We start from the raw sequence: 22,467 nt of genomic DNA on the forward strand, positions 1-22,467 counted from the left end.
AAATTTCCTGTTATAGATCCACAAAAAGAAATCACGCAAAATGTTGAACTTCCTCCAGGTTAAAGATGTTGCCGCACTTCCTAAGAACTTCACTTGTGAAGGGTCTTCTGGGTTTCTGACTTGTTGACAATCAAACCAAAGAACCCAATCTACAAACGAACGCACTTACATTTTAATTTGACATTCGTTTTTCAAGCCAAATTATCTCCACATTCAAAACCATTTCACTGCTGCCTGTGTAACCAAGGGCCACAGCGTGTCATCATCCCCACGTGGGACAACAGGATTCAAGGTGCTAGAAACAGCCATCCTTCCAGGGGACCAAAAGCAACAAAACTGGACATTTAGACCATAGTGCAAAGAACAATCTCTTTTCGTTAGGTAATGAAGCTGCCGATTTGAGAAAGGAAGGATATGGATTTCTGAATGAAATTATTTCACTCAAGAGAAAACTTGAACCAAGAACAGCAATGAAGATTGCTAAACTCACTTAAACTCTTACTATCCTGTCTGAATGAGCCCTGGTGGCATAGTAGTTAAAGCATTTGGCTGCTAACCAAAAAATCAGTGGTTTATCCATGGGAGAAAGACAAGGCAGTCTGCTTCCATAAAGACTGATGGCCTTGGAAACCCTGTGGTGCAGTTCTACTGTGTCCTCTAAGGATGCTGTGAGTTGGAATTGACCCTAAGACAATGTTTTTTTTTTTTTCTACAGTAGTCTCCGACATTTGTAGAGGGGAGCTCACCTGGAACAGAGGCTGCTGATGACATTGTCTTTGAGAACAATCCTTAGATTCCCGGATACAAAGTCCTGGTGGGAAGCCTTAGTTGGCGTGGGGGAGGCACAGGATTGGAGATGCTCATAGTGCCTAAGGCATTTGACTGCTAACCAGAAGGCTGGCGGTTCAAACCCACCAGCCATTCCTCAGAAGGAAGACTCGGCGATCTACTTCCGGAGAGATACTGCCTCAGAAACCCAAGGGAGGGGTGGCTCCACGGTAGTGAGCTTGGTTTTTTTGGTTTGCCTTTTACAGTCATATACGGTATATGGCTCCCAAGAACAAACCAGACCAGTTATTAGGACTGTGGACCACAGGACACGCCTGCCCACTCCCTGACAATAAACCCAGGCTGGTTCATCTCATTGCTAGGATGCCAAACAGGTTTCAGCAAAGCTTTACACCAGCAGAGACTAGGAAGACCGGCCAGTGATTTACTGAGTGAGCCAGTAAAAACCCTAGGAAGCACATCAATCCATTCCACACCTGGTCACCGGGGTGATGCAGGCCCGGGCAGCGTTTCACTCCACGCACACGGGCAGCCACGAGTTGGGGGCCAAGTCCGTGTAGCTTGCCACCGCCACCACAGTTCATTTCAAGGCTTCACCTCTATCAGACTTTCTGTATTATTGGTGGGTAAGAAAAAAACATTTCAAGCTTGTTTGTAAGACCACTATGCCATACCTCGTGCAGGAAAGGGCTCAGGAAAGGTCCGAGATGGGCCCTGGGCTGGCATGCAGGCCTCAAGCATTCCCCGCGACAGTCAGCACATGAGAGTGGTTGCTGTGCCTACACACTGTGCACACAACGTGGTTGACACTGAACTCCTGGGAGTCTGCTACATGCTAGGCAAGGGGCCCCCACACGACCAGTTCCCAAGAAAAACCTTCAGGACCCAGCCTCCACCAGGCTCCCCTGGGCAGAAGCCCTCACACGTGGCTGCATTGTTGTTGCTGGGGGGAGTGTGCTATGTGCGACCCCTCATGGGAAGGAGAGCCGAAGGCGGGCTCACAGGGACTCTCTGCTTTCTCATGGTCCAGCTGTGCGTCCTTACCATGCCACCAGGATGGATCTCAGCTACACTGAGTCCCGTGAACCTCTCCAGCAAAGCTCTGAATTAAGGGGTGATCTTGGGGACTCCCGACACAGGCACTTACACAGCTCCTCAAAAACGTTTCTCCACTCTTATTTGGCACCTTATTTGCATTTTGAGAACTGAGCTCCCAGAGGATTTACTGTCTATAAGGGCATGAACAACAGACCAACAAAAGTCCCCAGAGGAGAGGAACCTCTGTGTGAAGCCCAAGTTCAGGCGCCAAGGTCTGCAAACTCTGGCTGCAGGAAAACCCTGGGGGTGGAGGGCTCAGACACAAAGCTTGAATCAATAAAGCCAGCTCCAGGTCGAGGCCGAATTTTAATATACACAAGCGGAAACCTGCAATGAAACAGTATTACACCCACACTTACACATGCCCCAGGCGGGACCAGCGAAGGCCTTTACTTATCTGGAGGTGTGAAGATAAAATTATTTGACAAAGTATGAAGACAAGCATACAAACTAAACTATTTCTTTGTCCAATCTCATTTTTAACTAATGCTAAGACTTTAAAAGATAAGCGTGAACATAATTTCAAAGTATGGCATCCAGTCATCTAAGGAGCCCACCAGCACCTATGCTGTCCACTCAAAACAATGAAGTGAAACAGAAGAAAACCAAAAAACAAAAAAATGCAAATACAGGTGAACAATACAGCACATCGCAGAATACAACGGGGTCGTGCTCTGGGCTCATCCAATTGTGCACCTTACTCCCTGCTTTACCCCCTTTTGACAAGATCCCTGGGAAGCCTGCCGTGGGGATAAGATGTGGGGCCTCCTTGGGTTCATATATAAAGGGCAATGGGGCCCACTGCCGGTGACTATGCAGATCCACAGTGAGCAAACAGACAGGTGCCTGGGAGTGTGAGAGGCTCGGAACGGAGGACACAGTAGAAGCCGGGGGGGGGGGCAGCCTGGTAACTCGCCCCAATGCTCCCTGCTTCTTGACATTCATGCCTTCTGTAGCCCCTCCCCCAGAGTATGGTCCAGACCCAGTGACCTGCTTCTAATGAACATGGCCGAGTGACAAGATGTCATTCCAAGATCCTACTGTAAAAGACTTCACTCAATTACACATTAAAAAAAAATAATTGTTCAAGCATATTGATTTTATTCGACTTTTAATATCTTCACTTTTTTTTTAACCGTTTGATTTACTGGTTTCTGAAAGAACGTAATAAAATCTCCAAATACAATTGTTTAAAAAAAAAAAAAAAGGCTGCTTTCTCTCTCTGGCTTTTCTCACTTGTTTTCTCTGAGGAAGTGGCTGCCGTGTTGTGAGCTGCCCTGTGGAGGGGCCCGTGTGGCAAGGAGCTGAGGGCAGCCTTCAGTCGATGGCCTACAGCGAACTGAGGCTCTTGATCCAACAGCCCAAGGAGCTGAATCCTTGTCATCAATGAGTGAGCTCAGAAGAGGATCCTCCCCCTTGAGCCAGGACATGACCCTGGTCCCAGCTGACAGCTTGATTACAGCCTTATAACAGACCCTGAGCCCAAGGACCCCACTAAGTTGCACCCACATTCCAGACCCACAGGGAGTGTCAGTTAAGAACTGTGTGCTGTTCTAGGTTACTGAGTTTGGGGTTAGTTGCTATCCCCCAACAGAAAACGAATATACATCAGGGTAAGGAATAATGTTCTTCAAAAAAGCCCCTGCCATGGAGTTGATTCTAACTCCTAGCAACTCTCTAGGACAAAGCAGGACTACGCTGTAGGGTTTCCCAAGGCTGTCAGTGTTTACAGAGTAGACAGCCACATCTTTCTCCTGCAGAGCAGCTGCTGGGTTCAAACCACCAACCTTTTGGTGAGAAGCTGGGCATTTAACTACTGTGCCACCAGGGCTCCTTAATCACGTGCTTAGAGAAGTGATAAATCATTTTTGTGAATTCTGAACCAGCACTTACAAATTATTTATACAGGGTGAACTAAGCTGAGTAGTTTCTTTGGCTACAAGAAAGACGACCAAAACTTTACAACCTGAAGCAGGAGGCTAGAGTCTGCTGTGCAAACGGAATTTCTCCAAGAATCTGAGCAGGGCTTTCTGACCTCCTGCACTCGCCATCAAATACATGAAAATCAAACTCTGTGTATTTCTGCACATCTGTAAGCCAACTATGTTGCTGTTGTTGTTGTTATGTGCCGTCGAGTCGGCCCCGACTCATAGCGACTCCCACTTGGGTTTCCGAGGTAGCATCACTACAGAAGTAGGATTGCCCAACCTTTCTTCCAAGGAGTGGCTGGTGGGTTTGAACCGCCAGCCGTCTGGTTAGCAGGCAAGTGTCTTAGCCACTATGCTACCAGAGCTCCCAAGCCAACTATACAATTCCTAAATTTCCAGCAGGCTTTAAAAAGATAACGTAAACCATGGTGTGTCCTTGATCTGTACAGTTAACTGCCACGTTTAGCACTGAGCAATTCCATTTACATGAATGTCCAGAGTAAGCGGATCCACTGGGATAGAAAGACGAGGAGTCGCCAGGTCGGAGGGAGGGGTGGGGAGGGACTGCTAACAGGTACAGGGCTCTCCTGGGGGTGGTGCAAATGTTCTGGAATCAGACAGTGGCGGTGGCTGCAACACCTCGTGAGCATGCGAGAAACCACTCGCAGCATGCTTACAGATGGTTGAGTATTACGGTATGTGAATAGATCTCCAGAAAGACATTCTTTTCTTAAGTTAGTTATGAAAGAAGTTAACATTTCCATGGCAGCATCTCCCCAACTATTTACACTCCATCCCCCAACAGGTGCATGAGTGGCGTCTGCTGTAAGGTGTGGAAGTGAGGCCACCAGCTGCCACAGCGCCAATCCCACCGAGGGCAGAAATCTGCATCTTCCAGGAACATGACGAGCAAAAATCCTCCTCTAAAAAAATCAAGAAACCAAACTCACTGCCGTCGAGTCAGTCCTGACTCAGCGCCCCCTCCTCGGGTTTCCGAGGCAATATCTCTACAGAAGAAATGCTCCTCTAGAAGACGGGTATTCATTTTTCAGATGTGTTTTTGTTCACTTACATATATGAGAAGGCGCTCTGGTAGCGTAGTGCCTAAGGCACTTGACTGCTAACCAGAAGGCTGGTGGCTCAAACCTACCAGCCACTCCTCGGAAGGAAGGTTGGGCAATCTACTTCCATAGTGATATCGCCTCGGACACCCAAGGAAGGGTCGCTATAAATCGGGTCCAACTCGACGGCACATAACAACAACAACAACATTATATATGAGATCCATATTTCTAAGACTTAAACCCATTTAAACATAATCTTGTAAAACAGGTAGCCCCCAACTGATGACACACTTGAGGAATGAGGACTGTATGTTGTTTGTTTCAGTACAGCTCCTATCTCACTGTCAATAACTTGTACTATAGATGGTGTTACAGCATACAATGTGCTGGTGTCATTATTCTCACAATAACCGCCAAAGACAAAGATCAGATCATAAAGATACTGATAATCAAAGGCAATGATGAGGAAAACTTAAAAAAAAAAAAAGTAGTACTTGATTTATGTCAGAACCTACTTACAACAGAGTCATCAAAAGGGCACTTGTCAAAAATTGGGGACTACCTGTACTTAACTGGACGCTGCCGCCATCAGAACAGGAGCTCTGGTACCATAGTGCCTAAGGCACTCGACTGCTAACAAGAAGGCTGGTGGTCCAAACCCACCAGCCACTCCTCAGAAGGTTGGGCAATCTACTTCCGTAGCGATACCGCCTTGGAAACCCAAGGAGGGGTCGCTATGAGTCGGGTCCAACTCGACTGCACATAACAACCATCAGAATGGAACGTGCGCAAACTGGAGACTACCTGTACTTCACTGGATGCTGCCCGCTATGAACCATAGGGTGAAAACACTTACTGAACGAAAACATTTAAAGAGGAAAAATGGGTGAATCTTTTTGAAGTTAAGATTTCCATTTCAGCACCTCACTATCTCAGTGCCCTTTGCAGACACATATGTAGGGTGGCACACACTTCCCACTGTTATACAGTAAAACATACCCTATACGCTGTACCCAGCAAGACTGTCTATTACGTAACGTAAGTCCTGGTGTTTTAAACAGAGGCAGAGTCTTTCAATGAGAACAGGAGGGGGAAGAAAACATTTACACTCTGTACCATGATTAAAAGGAACTGGAGACAGATCGACTGAAAAACAACAAGTCTCGACAATGATAATCGAGAGAATGGGTTTCCCTTATACCGCTTGTTTTAAGTATCTAGTATCGTAAACCTGAATGCCGACTCTGGCTGACTCAGCAGTCTCAGTGATTTCCATCCTGAACATCACACAGCACTGAGGGGCGTGGGTGGCGGCCTCTCCCGGGGCGCCAGCGTCAGCCTGCTCTCAGAAGAGGTGAGCCACTCAGGGGCACCCTGGTCAAATGCTTCGGTAGTCGGAGCTCCGGGCTACAAAGGCGGCGGCTTCCCACTCCACAGCGAAGAACGAGATTGTTCCAAAGAACCCGAAGATCACCATAACCAGGAGTTGCCAGTGGAGGAGAAGGTAGTTGCTGTAGAAAAACGCCACGGCTGCGCAGATGGACTACGGGCAGACAGAGCAGACCGGTCAGACACACACAGGGCCCTGAGTGGGGCAGCACCACCCACCAAAGGGGCGGCGGTCCTGGTGCAGGTCCTCTCCCCTCCCGGCATCTAGACACGACTTCACTGCTCACTGATACGGAAACGTGCACCCTAACTCCCCACCCCTACCCCCACCCCTGACAGCTGGTAACATTCGAGGAAGCTACAATCTTTGCTATGTAAAATACTGCTTTGTGAAGACTTACAAGTGCAGACAGTCCCAGGGTCACAAATGTCCAACTTATGGACAACTCTTCCTTTCCACCCACCCACTGCCCTCGAGTTGATTTTGCCTCATAGCAACCCTATAGGATCAAGGAGAACTGTCCACAGGGTCTCTAAGGCTGTTAATCTTCACAGAAGCAAAGCCCAAGCCACATCAACTGCCTGGAGTCGATTCTGACTCACAGCGCCCCCAGAGGACAGAGTGGAACTGACCCACAGGGTCTCCAAGTCTGTAGTCTTCATGGAAGTAGATTGCCACATCTTTCTCCCATGGAGCAGCTGGTGGGTTCCAACTGCTAAACCTTCAGTTAGCAGCTGAGTGCTTTAAACACCAGGGCTCCTTGGACAACTACTTGCCCTTGAATGTTATGTAAATCCGCCCTCACTTTGAACCAACTGAACCAAGCCCTAAACCAAAAACCAAGCTCACTGCTGTTGAGTCGATTCGATGCATAGCGACCCCTCCTTGGGTTTCCAAGGCAGTATCTCTATGGAAGTATATTGCCCCATCTTCCTTCCGAGGAGTGGCTGGTGGGCTTGAACCACCAGCCTTCAGGCAACAAATTCTTAATCACAATTGCCTTCACTTGCTGCACATGCAGATTTTAAATCACTGAAAAGGCTTTAAGACTTTTCTTGCACTAAAACCAAAAAAACTAAACTCACTGCCATCGTATGACTCATAGCAACCCCCTTTGGGTTTCTGACATGGTAAATCTTTACGGAAGTAGACTGCCCAGTATTCTTTCTGCAGTGTGGCTGGTGGGTTTGAGCCACCAACCTTCTGGTTAGCAGTCTAATACCTTAGGCACTACACCACCAGAGCTCCTTTTTCTTGCACTAAAGTCAGGCTAAATGAGAACCGTCTGCAGCTGTTCCCACTCACCTACAAATTTGACTTTAAAGACACTTTAGGACCAGGGCTTCTCTCTACCCTGGGACAGCCTGTAGTGAAATGGCACACGTGCATAGTGGGAAATGCTCTCATCTGTATTACAAACAAGTGGAATTCTGGTATCTACAGCAGGGTGGAACTGCCCCCACAGGGTCTCCTAGGCTGTCAATCTTCACGGAAGCAAAGCCCAAACCACACCCACTGCTGTGGAGTGGATTCTGACCCACAGCGCCCCTAGAGGACAGAGTGGAACTGACCCACAGGGTCTCCAAGGCTGTCAATCTTCACGGAAGCAAAGCCCAAACCACACCCACTGCCATGGAGTCGATTCTGACCCCCAGCGCCCCTAGAGGGCAGGTTAAGCCTTTCTAGTTAAGCCATAGAGACCACAGTGTAAACTTTCTTAGCCATGTGAGGGGAAAATCCCACTGCTCGTTGCTTTCTGATTCTACTCACAAGGCCTTGGAAAGGCTGCCTTTCGGTAAGAAACCACAGAATCAGTGTGGTGGTACTGCTGATGTGCCCGGACGTCTGAGTCCACCTACCCACAGGCAGCTTGGAAGGAAGATACAGCAACCTGCTTCTGAAAAACCAGCCAATGACAATCTCATGGGGTGCAGCTCTCCCAACACACGCGGGGTCGCCATGGGTCATAACCTCACAGGGTGCAACTCGCCCCTGAAACATGCGGGGTCACCATAGGTCACAACCTCACGGGGTGCAGCTCGCCCCTGACACACACGGGGTTGCCATGGGTCATAACCAACTCAACAGCAAGTGGTTTAAACGGTCCATAATTCATAGATTATATACAACTATTCAGGTCAAGAACCCCCGACACTAGTCCCGAAGACAGCAAAGCTGTAGTGCTAACACACAGCCCCCTCTGTGAACCCTCTGGAGAAGAGAAGCGGCTACCTGGACAAACTTGAAGACGGCGAACGCTGGCGCGCTGTCCTCAGAATACAGGAATCCCAGGATGCTCAGCAGCTGCGTGTTGAAGCAGCTGTCTCCCAGACCCAACAGGAAACTGCAGAGGATGGCGACTTCTTTGCTGCATAAAACACAGGCAGAGGTAGTACGACGTTTACCGACATCCACTGGAGTCATTTCCAACGGAATGAAAAGAAAATAGGCACCCACCCAGGAGAGCCCTTTACCTCCAGGCTTCCAACACCACAAAACAAGAATAGCTACTGGAAGGTACCAAATACTACTCTGTACTCAGAGCAAGCCACTCCCCTTCCCAGTCTAGAAGGCGGATCTGTGAGCCATCGGGAAACAAATGCTGTTTGGGGGCGGGCACCCCTTGCATTGTGGATCCAGACATAAATGTTGTGTCTACAAGGAACCTGAGTTGAGTAAGCTGACACAATATCAGCAAAGCCTAGTAAACAACTCGGCCAGGCCCAGCTGGCAACCTCTCCCCTATTCCTCCTGCAGAGCCCTGACTGCTCAAAAAGCAGTTACAGGAGTCCAACCAGATTCGCGGGTGCTCCTTCACGTGTCAAAAAAAAAAAAAAAACAGACTGCGTGGGGGAAATGGGTTAACATGACAAAAATAACCTGGGACTCTGAATTCCTATTTAAACTCATCCTGACTCCAGTAACACATGACAGAGACCCTTAAAAACCAGACTTGCCAAAGAGATGAACTTCTCCATTTTAAACGCCACCTCCTGCTGTCCCCCAGCCTTCTCTACACTACAGAGGGACGGCCCTCACTGTACCTGGGATTGATGTAAGCACTGCTGTCCGTTCCTTCGACGGGAGCAATGGGGGCGTCCCCGGGCATGTTGAGGAAGATCAGGTAAAAGGCCACGAAGTGCACCAGGATGCCCAGCAGCACGACGGGATTCCTTCCAAAGCGGCTATTCTTGCTCAGCAGGCCAAAGAGGCTTCCACCTGCAGAGTGGGACAGGGGGATGCTGCTGACCAGGGGGCCACGGACCAAACAGCCTCAGACGGCCGGCGTCCGCACCAAGACTGACACCGCAGCCCTTGCAGCCAATGAGCCAAATGCCAACTGTTATGACAGAAACAGGTCCTCAAAACACTCACGTTTCCCTCGTCAGTGCTCTTGTATTCTCTGTGAATTAGACAGCCCCCCAAAAAAATATCCCCTTTGATCTACAGCATAAAACAGAAACGAGGACATAAAAAAGGGTGTAATTTCTCAACTCTTACACATGGAGTCACCATGAGTCAGAATCGACTCCATGACAACTGGTTACCATGTTTAAATTCAGATTTCTGTGTAAGCTTCCAAGATGGGGTAAAAAGGCCCACGAAGGTTCAGCGACCAAATGGCTTAGAATGATTCCAGAGCAAGATGGAAGGTGCGAGACAGTAGGGCGTGCCTCTGAAGCATTAAAGAAAATGATTTCTACCCTAGAAATCTGTGCCTGCTGCCCTAGCAACTGAAAGTGAAGGTTAACAGTAAAATAAACATACAATCCACCTAGCAAATGCAGAACACACGTGAGGCCGTCACGGAGGATTTAGAGGCAAAAACACACGAAAAGATACCCCACGTCACTAGCCATTAGAGAAATGCTGATTCTCAGAATTCAGTGAGCCTTCCTTCTTTAAAAAATACCACCTTTACTGAAAAGCTTTTTCAAACTCATCTTTTAGAACCACCTTCCTGGTCACGTGACACTATCAGTCTCACTCCCTTTATCTGTGTGTCAATACAATTTATGGATGTTTAAGTTTCAGCACAATCACCAGCTGATACAAACAACTCCGGTTGTTTAGATCAATGATCTACCTTCAAGGGACAAGGTCTGCTACTCCCCAGTGGCATTCTGAAGAAAAGACCCTGATGGGGGCAAGTCCTGCTGAGGACTCACTAGGCATTCTGAGGAGGAACCCAGCTGCTTAACAGTCACTGAAGAACACCAAGGAGCCAGTGCGAAAGGGTAATACGCATTTGGACATTTAAGTGATTGGTTTCTTAGTCCCTCACAGGAGATGAAAAGTACCACCAGGAGCTGAGAAAGGAGCCTTTCCTTCTACCCCAACTGCAGACTTCAAGCCCTGGTCACCTGGAGCTCAAATTGGCCAAAGAGCCTCCCCGGCTAAGAGCCCTACTGGCTTCCGGCCTCTCCTATGGACCCAGATCCCCCGCCTGCCTCCCCATCCTTCCTGCAAACTGCCGCGCATGGCAATGTCTCCAGCTACAAGTCTGCGGAAACACCAAAGGGATGTGAGGCTGAAGGCCAGCAGAAGTCACTGCCGAGTCCAGAGAATGACAAAGGGCAGGGCTAAGGCAGCAGCGTCTGCTTCTTCTACTCAGAGCCCACTCGTCCTCCCACAGAGTTCAGGTCCTGCTCAAGGAGGCCATCTTGGATAAGTCTCCTGCAAACTGCAACCCTCATTACCGACCCTCCTCAATGGCCCTGCACTGGCTTTTACTTTTCCCCGCAAAGAGACAACCTTCTCGATGACAGGAGCCTCATTTTAAATGTCCTTTTATTCCCTTAATAGCACTGTATGTCGGGTGAAGCACCAGCTGATGTCAACAGTGACTCACGGCGAACCCGTGTGTCCCCAGACTAGACCTGTGCTCCACGGGGCTTCCAATGGCTGATTTTTCAGAAGGAGACCACCAGCCCTTTCTTCTGAGGCGCTCTGGGAGACAAGAAACTCCCAGTTTTCAATCAGCAGCCAAATATCTTAACTGGCTGCACCACAACTCCAAAAACCTCACCGCCATCAAGTGGGTCCTGACTCACAGTCACCCCCATCGGGTTTCCAAGGCTGTAAATCTTTATGGAAGTAGACTGCCCCATCTTTCCCCCATGGAGCAGCTGGTGGGTTTGAACTGCAGACTTTCCGGTTAGCAGCCATTTAATGTCTGTTCAGAGAACATCTGACCAAATACGTGTCTGTGATTTCCGAAGTTTTTTTTCAAAAGGGACAGCAGATCCTTTGTTTATTAGGCCCCGTGATGGTTTCAAAGACCCTAACCCCAGACTCACAGCACGGGCCCACGAGTGGGACACGGGTGGGGGAGCCAGGACCAGCTCTTGGTGCGGGCTCTTGGCCTCTGTCCAGTGGGTGGGCAGTGACCGCTCCTACAGCTGGGAAGGTGGGCCAGGGGCCAGGGCAGGGCCCTCTGCTCCCGCTGCCACCAGCTTCTCCAGTTTCCACCAGCAGTGGCAGCAACGAAAATGATGGAAATGGGCTCCCTGAGGTTTTAACATGGTGCTTGGACAACGTCCAAATCACGTGACCCCATTTCACAGACAGGCTGTGGATGTGCAGCAGCACGTGCCTACATTAAAATCCTGAGGCCTCACACTCACACCTGACACAGGTAAGTTAGAGTTCTTTATTTTTAAGTTGTAACAGGACTATCGCTCAGGTCAAAGTGTGGAGGTGTCAGACGAAAGGCCATCCTTTAAGTAAGAGCAGCTGATGGCAGGAGCAGCCTCTCTGCTCCCTGACCTGGCATGGACAGAGATGTCATTAGTAGCCCAGCAGGGACCTGGTGTCATCCTCTCAGGAGTGAAAGGCAACAAACACTGCAATGACACAACGGTCTAGAATACAGACAGTCCCTGATTATGACGAATTTGAGTTACGACAAACTGCGCTTATGACCATCTGTTTGGGTATCATTAGTAATACACTCTACCACAGTGTTGCAGCATGGAACTGGCTGAGGTTATCAATCTCAGATGCTCATTCACAGATGTTCAATGTTATGATTTACTGTTCAAACATTGTCATGTATCAGGCAGCAATGAAAAGAAAACAAAACAAAACAAAGAGGCACTCGACTGCTATCACAGCCGACTTAGGACGGAACAGAATGTCGTCCTAAGTTGAGGGCAGCCTGTAATGAGCTGACTCTAGGAAGACCAAATTTCAGAGCAAGCATAAAGAACGCCACACAGATCTATGACGTTAAACACACAAAGGTGGGGACGCACAGGGTGATGTGATAACAATCGAGCACGAATCCAGATTCATGCTCCGCCAGTGTGCTCCCACGCTGCCCGAGACCCTGGTCCACTCTGTCTGCATCAGCAGACATTCAGCACCAGGGAGGCCACGGCCCCAGGAATCTGCTCGCTAAGGCGACGCCCAGACCACAGCTTTGGCACCAGAAACCACACTCTGAAGGAGAAAAGAACAGGTCAGCAGGCCTCTCAAAACAGCAATGGGAGTGACTGCCTGGAGAGAGATGACTTTGCAGAGCTGAAGCAATGCTTCAAGTACCAGAAAGGCCATCCTCGAGGAGGGCTACGCTTGTTCTGTGTTGGCACCAAAAACAGTTAGAAAAAGCAGATGGACATGACAAGAGTCGGGATTAGAAAGAAATTCCTAATGATGTAAATGATGCAAGAGTGAACAGACTGCCTACACCTGTATCAATAACAAGAGTGAGAAGAAATCGCCAACTCAAGAAACCAGAAAGAGAACAACAAAGCAAACCAAAAGGAAATACAAAAAGGGGAAATAATGAAAGCCAAAATTAATGAAGTAGGAGACAGAAAAAAATGTAAGTTAATAAATCAAAATCCTGGTTCTTTGAAAAATAAACATAAAATAAGAAAAACTGACAGCTAACCAAGAAAGGGGGAGACGACACAGAGAAAACACAAAAATACAAAACAAGAACTGATCAGGGGAGAGTAACTCGAAACAGGAATTTTAACAAATCAGTTCAGACAACTGGACAAGTTGGAGTACCAGGAACTGAACCACCGTCCTGCCTGAAAAAAGCAAGCACACAGAAGTAGGAGACCCTGGTTCTGCAGACACCGGATCTAAGGTGGCAGAGGGCAGTGATCCCCAGGAGGTAGCCACAAGCAAGGGCACCCTACAACTGCCTGCGGACTGCAGCGACAGGCTTCAGGCCACAGCGAGGGAGCCCAGTGCCTCCAAGCTGGAGAGACAGAGCCCTCAGCCTGGGGACACCAACGAGGCAAGAGCCCACGGGACAGAGCTTCTGCAAGGAGGGCTGCACAGAGACTGTTGCAGAGACGGGCAGAGGGGCCGTCTCTCCAGCTGAGCACTACTCAGCACACGCAAGGCAGGAGGTCAGCAGCCAGGCAAGACGCAGACTAGACAGTAGGAAGGTACTGGGCCTCACCCTGGGCTGGGAAGGGCGCCCAGTCCTACCAGCCAGACCGGACAACCACCTGATTCACAGAGCACTGGCGGAGTCCACACAAGGGCCCTCCCTCGGGACTGGAGCAGTCAGTCCATAGATGAGCTCTGCTCTGGCCCCACCAACGAATCTGAAAAGCAAGACCTGAGAGGAGGCTACTGGCCCAAGTAACTTAACTGTATCCAAGAACAAAGCTCAAAAATATTTACAGGAATACACACACATCCAGCACCTCAGACAGTAACCTTCAGTGTCTGGTAGCCAATAACAAATTATCTTGTAGGAAAGCAAGAAAATACGACCCCTCATGAGGGAAAAATCACACACAGAGGGATCAAATGATGCATCAACTAGACTCTTAGGTATGGAGCTAAGAGCAATGAAAACACACAATGACACAGAAACACACACACGGACACTCACAGCAGCAACTTCCTAGCAGCCACAAAGTGGAAACCACCCAAAGACCCATCAACTGACGAATGGATGACAAAATGAGGTCCATTCACACCACGTGGGTGCATCTGAACAGGCAGGTGAGCAGGGATCTTTGTGTTGTTCACACAACGTATGTACAGTAAATATTTGCTGAGTTGACAAATGCCTTGTATCTAACACAATACACAACACAGTGCGGGTGGTGAACAAGCTAATGAAGGAGTGACTAGAAGTCAGGGATCCCAAGACCTCTCCTTGATATTAAGTGCAAAGCTTGAGAGAGACCACATGTCTTCTTGTTCATGGTTTCATTGTGAATTATTCGGAAATGTTTTATCATCTGTATTGGAATGGTGATGGCAGAGAAGACAGAGGCTGACCAGCTGGAGGGAAAGTAAGCACCAGCAGAGAGTCAGGGACGGAGAAAGGACGCACATGTCAAAGTTCAAGTATAATCGTAATGGGCCGTTTTTTTTTTAATGCAAAGACTTTTTTTTTTTTTTTTTTTTTAAACCAACCTAAAATTTCTCCAATGCCGATGAAAATGCCAGAAAGTCCAATGAGGCTTTTCTCTTCTGTCCCAAATTTATTGACGGCACCAATGCAGGTTCCATAGACACCAGAGAAAAACGTCAGTTCCAGACCTTTAGGAAAAAGTCAGATGTAAGTTAAGTATCCACTCATGCCCTCCCTTTCCAGCCAACAGCACGTGAACCACAAACATGCACCAGTCATTCAGCCTGAGCTGTTACTGTGGCAGCCGGGCCCAGCATTCTGCTGTGTAACAGAGGAGAGGAAAGCAGCCCCCACGTGGCAGCTGCTGCACGTTTCTGATAAAAATAACCCAGCAAAGAAGCCAAGGTATCCTGACGTTGCAAACTGGCACCTCTGTGTGCTGGCAGGGAATGCAACGGATGTAAGTGACATAAAGGACCCACTATCCTTCCAGTAGCTTCCCAGGGAACAACAACGGACGCCGGGAAAACCAACGCATGCTACCCACTGTTGCTTAAAAGCACAATAATGCTGAAATTAATCCCTTTTGCTCAGAAAATTCCAAACATATAAATAACAGTCAATCAGTAGAGGGCCTTGACTCCTTAATGCTACCTAACTACAAATTATAAAGATGTTTAATGTTTATTCTAAGGAGCCCTGGTCATTCAATGGTTTAGCACTAAGCTGCTAACCCAGGGTCAGTGGTTCAAACCCACCCAGCAGGTCTGCAGGAGGAAGATGAGGCTGCTCCCATAAAGACTGCAGCCTCGGAAACCCTACAGGGCAGTTCTAGTCCTCATCTACACACGGGTGCGGTTTGAGCAGCATCACCTCAGTGGCAGCCAACGTTTATTGTGCAGTCCCTGGGTGGGGCCGACGGCTAAGAGCACTCGACTGCTGACTCACATAGAGTTCGAGTCCACCCCAAGGCACCTCTGAACAAAGGCCTGGCAATCTACTTCCCAAAAAGCAGCCACCAGAGATGCCATGGAGCCCAGGCCCGCTTTGACAGACACAGGCCACAGATTCGACTCAACAGCAACTTGGTGGTGAATGTTTGTTCTGTTTCTCCTAAAGGGAAGACGCTGCACCTCCGAGGCACAGGAACGCAAAGGCAACAGGCGGCATGGTCAAAACGCTCTGAAAGGATACCAACACCCTCACCATCTCTCCGGCCTAGGCGGGACCACCTACTATCATCTCCACAGAGTTTACTGCACTGCGTCAGAAATCACCCTAACCCACTGAGAGTGACAGGAGTGCAGGCATGGGGACTTTCTGTAGTGCTCCACGACACCCTAGAATCACCACATACTCGTGCTAGGAGACCCTCACCAAGATGGGCCGACATGGTGGCTGCAACAAGGGGCTCAACCACAGCAACGACTGTGAGGCAGGCACAGGACTGGGCAACGTCTCAATCTGTTACGTGTGGGGTTGCTGGGACTCAGAGTCGACTGGATGCCACTAACGGCAAAGTCCCCAGACGGTGCCCAGGGAGCGCCCCCTCCCAGTTCGCGTGCCCTTGTGTGGCTCTCCCACACTGACTCCGGGCCAGCCCTGAGATTTGCTCTGAGCAGCATAGAAGGCAGCAGGAGAGCTGCCGGGCCAGTTCCAGGCCTGGGCCTTAACAAGACCTGCTAGATTCTCCGTCTACCGTTTTGGAGCCCTCTGTCAGTACAGAGTCAGTCTGGCTGTCCCACCGGCTCATGACGAGGGGATCACGTGAGGGATTGGGTGATGGCCAAGGCCTGAGACTCCAGGAAAGAGACCCAGCTTTCGGCTGACCCCAACAAGGCCATACCTGGGCATAAGACTGTCTTGGAAGTTCCAGTCTCGTATGCCCTCTGACAGCAGCCAGAGACCCCCACTGAAGAGCCATCCAGTTGAGTGAGCCCCTCACAGATAACAAGGTGATTGTTTTATGCCCTCAGTGTCTCTATACAGCCACTGAAAACCAGAACTGCAATTAACACAGTAATTAACACCCACCTGTATAAGCAGTTGTCATACTAAGAAGGAGCATCTCCTTGGTGACACATAACTTAAGAGACTTTTCTGTAAAAAATGAAAACAAATGGAGGAGTACTCAATTAGATCTGAATTAATGAAACAAATATTCTAAAACATTCCTTGAAGCAGAGCACCCGTTTATCAAGAATATCAGTAAACCAAGACTTTGGGACAGGGTTAATGATTAGTGTTAAAACACTGAAGGTAGGAACTATAGAAAGGAAGTATTTCGCTCAACTGCTTAAATCCATTCTAGAGCTCCATTCCTCCCACGTATTCTCTAGCTCTCACAAACGAGCAACATGAAAAGGAGAAAAGACCACCAGGACCTCACCAGCAGGATATGTCACCATGTCACCAAGAGCAAGACTACTGAATGGAGGCAGCACTGGGCAGAGTGTGACCTTCCCTGTGGTCATCATGGGGCAGCTCTGAGAGGGGACTTAGATCAGGCTCACAAGCTGGGGCAGGACCAGCTCAGCGATCTGAGGAGGGTAGCCTCAGCTCTGCGTAGCCCTTTACCACCGTAATCACTTTAATGTCTGCCTATCTCCTTATTACCACGATCCTGTTGTAACTTTTGTGTCTACTCTATTCAATTTCATTGGAATCTGCAATGCAAAGTGAATCCCTGAACACGATACATTTTTATGTAACTGTCTTTTTGAACCTGCTCACATCTCATGTTGTTGTTGCCATCGAGTGCGACCCGACTCACAGCGACCCCTCCTTGGGTTGCCGAGGCGGTATCACTACAGAAGTAGATTGCCCAACCTTCCTTCCCAGGAGTGGCTGGTGGGTTTGAACTGCCAGCCTCTGGTTAGCAGTCAAGTGCCCTAGGCATTATGCCACCAGAGCTCCCTCTCATAATGTAAAGACCACTAACACATGAGGCTGCTAATTGAGAGGCTGCATGTCCAAGTCCACCCAGGGGCGTCTCAGAAGGACGCTCTGATGATCTACTCCCCAAAAATCAGCCATTGGAAACCCTACGGCCAACAGCTCTACTCTGGCACCACGGGTCGCCAGGAGTCAGAGTCGGCTGGACGGCAGCTGCTTGGCTACTCTAGAACATTAACCAAGAGTGGAGCCAGATTTTAGTTCTTACTCAAGTGCTGACCTTGAAACTTACATAAAGCTGCGAACGTTCTGCCCCGACCTTCTCCATGTGAAAACAATAACAACATGTTTTCCTTCTAACTTCACTGAAATCTGGTGAAAAGAAATGCAATGCAATGTTTTCACCAATTATTTTCACGTTTCCAGAAAAAAACATAAATTTTCAAGACAAAGTACAAAACAACATTTTTTTAAATTAAAAATAAAATTTACTACAACAGCAGAGCATGTTCACTTTTGAATAATCAGAAAGTTAATATAATAGAAAATTCAATTTGTGAAAACTGACAGCCTTATCCTAAAATTTATGTGAAAATTTAAGAGACCTACAATAACCAAAATCTACTTCTATAGCACCCAAGGAGGGGTCGCTATGAGCCAGGTCTGACTCGATGGCACATAACAACAACATTATGAGATGTGAGCAGGTTCAAATCTTTAAAAGATTTGAAGTTGGTGGACTCCCATTTCCTGATTTTTCAATCAGGGAAAAAAAACAAAACAAAACAAAAAACAACTGTAACCAAGACAGTATGATACTGGAATAAGGACAGGCATAGGGATCAATGGAACAGAATTTGGAAGCCAGAAATAAACCCTTACATTTACAGTCAACTGATGTTTGCCAAGGTTTCCAAGGCCAATCAATGGGCAAAGAATCGCCATTTCAACAAACGGAGCTGAGGCAACTGAATGACCACACGCAAAAGAATGAGGGTGAACCTCCCCCTCACCCCACACACGAAAATCAACTCAACATGGACGATAGATCCAAATGTAAAAGCTAAAACTATGAAACTCTTAGAAGAAAACTTTGGAGTAAATCACAAGTGACAAAGGAGAAACTAAAAACATTTGCAAATCATATACACAGTAAGGGACTTTCCTCCAGACTACGCCAACAACAACAACCCAAACAACTCAATAATAAAAAGCCAATTTAAAAGTGGCCAAAAGATCCAAATAGACCTTTCTCCAAAGAAGATATTATTTGTATTCTTTGATTTCTGCATTCTGTTGGATCACCTTTCTTTGGAATGGAGACAAATAGGGATCTAGTCTAGTTGGTTGGCCAGGTGGCTGTCTTCCAAATTTCTTGTCATAAACAGGTGAGCACTTCCAGTACTGCAGCCGTGTGATGAAACATCTCTACTAGTTTTCCATCAATTCCCGGAGCCTTGTTTTCCACCAATGCCTTCAGTGCAGGTTGGACTTCCTTCAGTTCTTGATCATATGCTACCTCCTTGATACGGGTGAATACCAACCAATTCTTTTCAGTACAGTGACTCTGTGTAATCCTTCCATCTTCTTTTGATGTTTCCTGAGTTGTTCAATATTTTGTCCATAGAGTACTGCAACTCAAGGATGGAATTTTTTCTTTAGTTCTTTCAGCTTGAGAACTGCTGTGTTTTCCTTTTGTTTTGCTAATTTCAGGTCTTTGCACACCTCGTTGTAATACTTTCTCTTCTCAAGCTGCTCTTTGAAGTCTTCAGTGCTTTTACTTCATGTCTTCCTTTCACTTTAGCTACTGCACATTCAATAGCAAGTTTAAGTCTCTTCTGTCATCCATTTTGGTCTTTCCCCCCTCCACCTCTCTTTCCTGTCTTTTTAATGACCTTTTGCCTTCTTCATGTATGATGCCCTTGATGTCATCCCACAGCTTGTCTGGGCTTCAGTCGTTAGTGTTCAAAGCATCAGATATATTCTTGAGATGGTCTCTAGACACAGCGGGGTTATACTCAAGGTTATACTTGGACCCTTGAGGGTGGGTTATACTCAAGGTTATACTTGGGCCCTTGAGGGTGGGTTATACTCAAGGTTATACTTGGGCCCTTGAGGGTGGGTTATACTCAAGGTTATACTTGGGCCCTTGAGGGGGGGTTATACTCAAGGTTATACTTGGGCTCTTGAGGGGGGGTTATACTCAAGGTTATACTTGGACCCTTGAGGGGGGTTATACTCAAGGTTATACTTGGGCCCTTGAGGGGGGGTTATACTCAAGGTTATACTTGGGCCCTTGAGGGGGGTTATACTCAAGGTTATACTTGGGCCCTTGAGGGGGGTTATACTCAAGGTTATTCTTGGGCCCTTGAGGACTGTAATTTTCTTCAGCTCAGCTTCCACTCCGACACAAGCCACTGACGGCCCGCCCCACAGCTGGCCCTGGCCCTGGCCCTGCTCTGACCGAGGATACTGAGTTTCTCCAGTCTCTTTCCACAGATGTAGTCGCTTTGATTCCGATTATTACATCTGGCAAGGTCCATGTGTATCGTCACCATTTATGTTGTTGAAAGAAGGTATTTGCAATGAACAAGTCATTGGTCTTGAAAAATTTAACCACGCGCTCTCCAGTGTCGTTTCTATCCCCAAGGCCGTACTTCCCAACCACCAATCCTTCGTTTCCAATGTCCGCATTCCGAAGGTCACCAGTAATTATCAACGCATCTTGAGTGTACGTTTGGTCAATTTCAGGCTGCAGAAGTTGGCAAAAATCTTCAATTTCTTCATCTTTGGCTTTAGTAGTCGGTGCATAAATTTGAATAGCCATATTACCTGGTCTTCCTTACAGGAATACGGGTATTATCCTATCACTCTACTTCAGGATAGATCTTGAGGTGTTCTTTTTGACAATAAATACAATGTAATTCCACTTCAGCCTGTCTTTTCTGACACAGTAAACCATGTATGATCACCCGATTCAAAATGGCCACTGCTTGCCCATTTCAATTCACTAATGCCTAGGATATTGATCTTCAAGTGTTCCATTTCATGTCTGATGACTTCCAGTTTTCCTAGATTCATACTTTGTACATTCCACGTTCTGATTTTTAATGGATGTTTGCAGTTGTTTCTTGAGCCATGCCACATAAGCAAATGAAGGTCTCGAAAGCTTTACTTCATCCATGTCACTGAGGTCAACCCTACCTTGAGGTGGCGGCTCTTCCCTAGTCATACTTTGAGTGCCTTCCAACCTGAGGGCTCGTCTTCTGGCACTATACTGGACAGTTCTACTGCTCTCCACAAGGGCCACTGGCCAAATTTCTCCAGAAGTCGATCACCAGTCCTGTCTTTCCATTCTGTCTTAAGCTGGAAGCTCTGCTGAAACCCGTCCACCGTAGCTGACCCTGCTGGTATCGGAAATACCGGCGGCAAAGCGTCCAGCATCACAGCAACACGCCAGCCCCCCACAGTCCAACAGGCTGACAGACGAGTGGTGGAGAGATACTGCCTGACCCAGAAATCCCACTCCCAGGCAGACACCCAAGAGAAGTGATATGTCCACACAAACACTTGGACGTGACTATATGACCCACCGCCGTCAAGTTGGTCCCGACTTATAGCAACCCCTCCTTGGGTTTCCAAGGCAGTATCTCTATGGAAGTAGATGGCCCGGTCCTCATTCTGAGGAGTGGCTGCTGGGTTTGAACCACCAGCCGTCTGGTTAGCAGTCACATGCCTTAGGCACTACGCCACCACAGCTCCTCATGACTGTATGTAGCAGCCTTATTCATAATAGCCAATAAAAAGGAAAAACAACTCAAATGTTATGACATGCTATAACATGGATGAACCTTGAAACCATTATGCTAAGTAAATGGTTTGCTTAGCAAAGGACACAAAAGGTCACATCCTGTATGACTTCACTTCCATGAAATGATCAGCACAGGCAAATCTAGAGAGACAGAAAGGAGGGACGGGGCGGAGAGGCTGGAGGGAGACCAGGAGTGAGTGCTAACAGGCATGTAGATTTTGGAGGGTGAAAAAACGATTGTGATGATAAACAGTGAGCATACTAAAAACCTGAACTGTATACTCAAAATAGGTGAATTATATAGTATATGAATTAAAGCTCAAGAAAGCTGCAATATTAAGGGAAAAAGCAGATAGCCTAACACCTTAATGGATCTCCTTCCAGACTTTTTCTGTGCTTTTTATTACAAAAAAATCCTACCATATATACTATTGTATAATTTGTTGTAATAGAACAAATATTTTTTAATACGGAGAACATTTCAATGACTAGAATAATCTACTGTAAAAAGGTACTGATATATCATAGTTAATTATTTAAATTACTTCCAGTTTCTCACTAATATAAACATCTCAGTAGGTAAATCTGGCAAAAATTCTTAATTACTACCTGAGGCTAAACCTATTAGTGGCATTGGTAGTCAAAGGTTATAAACATTTTTAAGGCTTTTGATACTTACTGATAAACCATCCTTCAGAAAGGCACATCCTGATCAGCAGTGTGGTCTTATATATGTAAGTATCCAGCCCCTTAACCTTGATAATTATTTTTCATCTTTTGAAATGTGACAGAAAACTTTTTCATTTATATTTCTTATACTTAAGCTTCACTGATTTCTTCTTTGCTTGTGAAACACCCATTTTCTGCTGCATTGTTTGTGCTTTTCTTACACAAGCTCGTTAGCATACGCTGTGAACCTTCTCCCCAGGCTCTCCTTGCCATCTTACCTTTGTGGCTGTCTTGACACACTGAAGTTTGACATTTCAGTTCATCTTTTCCCTTATCATTTGATTGATATATTTGAAAGGGTGTTCCCTATCCAATTATTTTCTTCAATTACTTTTTTTTTTTATTATTAGGATTTGGGTGAAGATTTACAGAGTAAATTCACTTTTCATACAGCAGTTCACATATACTTTGTCTCATGTCATTGACCA

The 22,467-nt window shown here is 47.3% G+C and overlaps 1 protein-coding gene across 1 annotated transcript in view; it reads right to left on the reverse strand.

The window, feature by feature from the left end:
* Positions 1–6,257: 6,257 nt before the first annotated feature.
* The window catches only part of MFSD11 (major facilitator superfamily domain containing 11), a 37,601-nt gene continuing 21,391 nt past the window's right edge, over positions 6,258–22,467 (reverse strand). Inside the window, exons 9-13 of the mRNA XM_007959616.2 lie at positions 16,639–16,704; positions 14,667–14,792; positions 9,314–9,488; positions 8,502–8,637; positions 6,258–6,422 (exon numbers count right to left, since the gene is read on the reverse strand). Coding sequence (XP_007957807.1) covers positions 6,258–6,422; positions 8,502–8,637; positions 9,314–9,488; positions 14,667–14,792; positions 16,639–16,704 — 668 coding nt within the window. The remainder of the gene's footprint in view (positions 6,423–8,501; positions 8,638–9,313; positions 9,489–14,666; positions 14,793–16,638; positions 16,705–22,467) is intronic.

Source organism: Orycteropus afer, unplaced genomic scaffold (genome assembly GCF_000298275.1).
Source record: "Orycteropus afer afer isolate SDZICR_OR568_19922 unplaced genomic scaffold, OryAfe1.0 scaffold00018, whole genome shotgun sequence".
In the NCBI taxonomy this organism is placed as follows: domain Eukaryota; kingdom Metazoa; phylum Chordata; class Mammalia; order Tubulidentata; family Orycteropodidae; genus Orycteropus; species Orycteropus afer.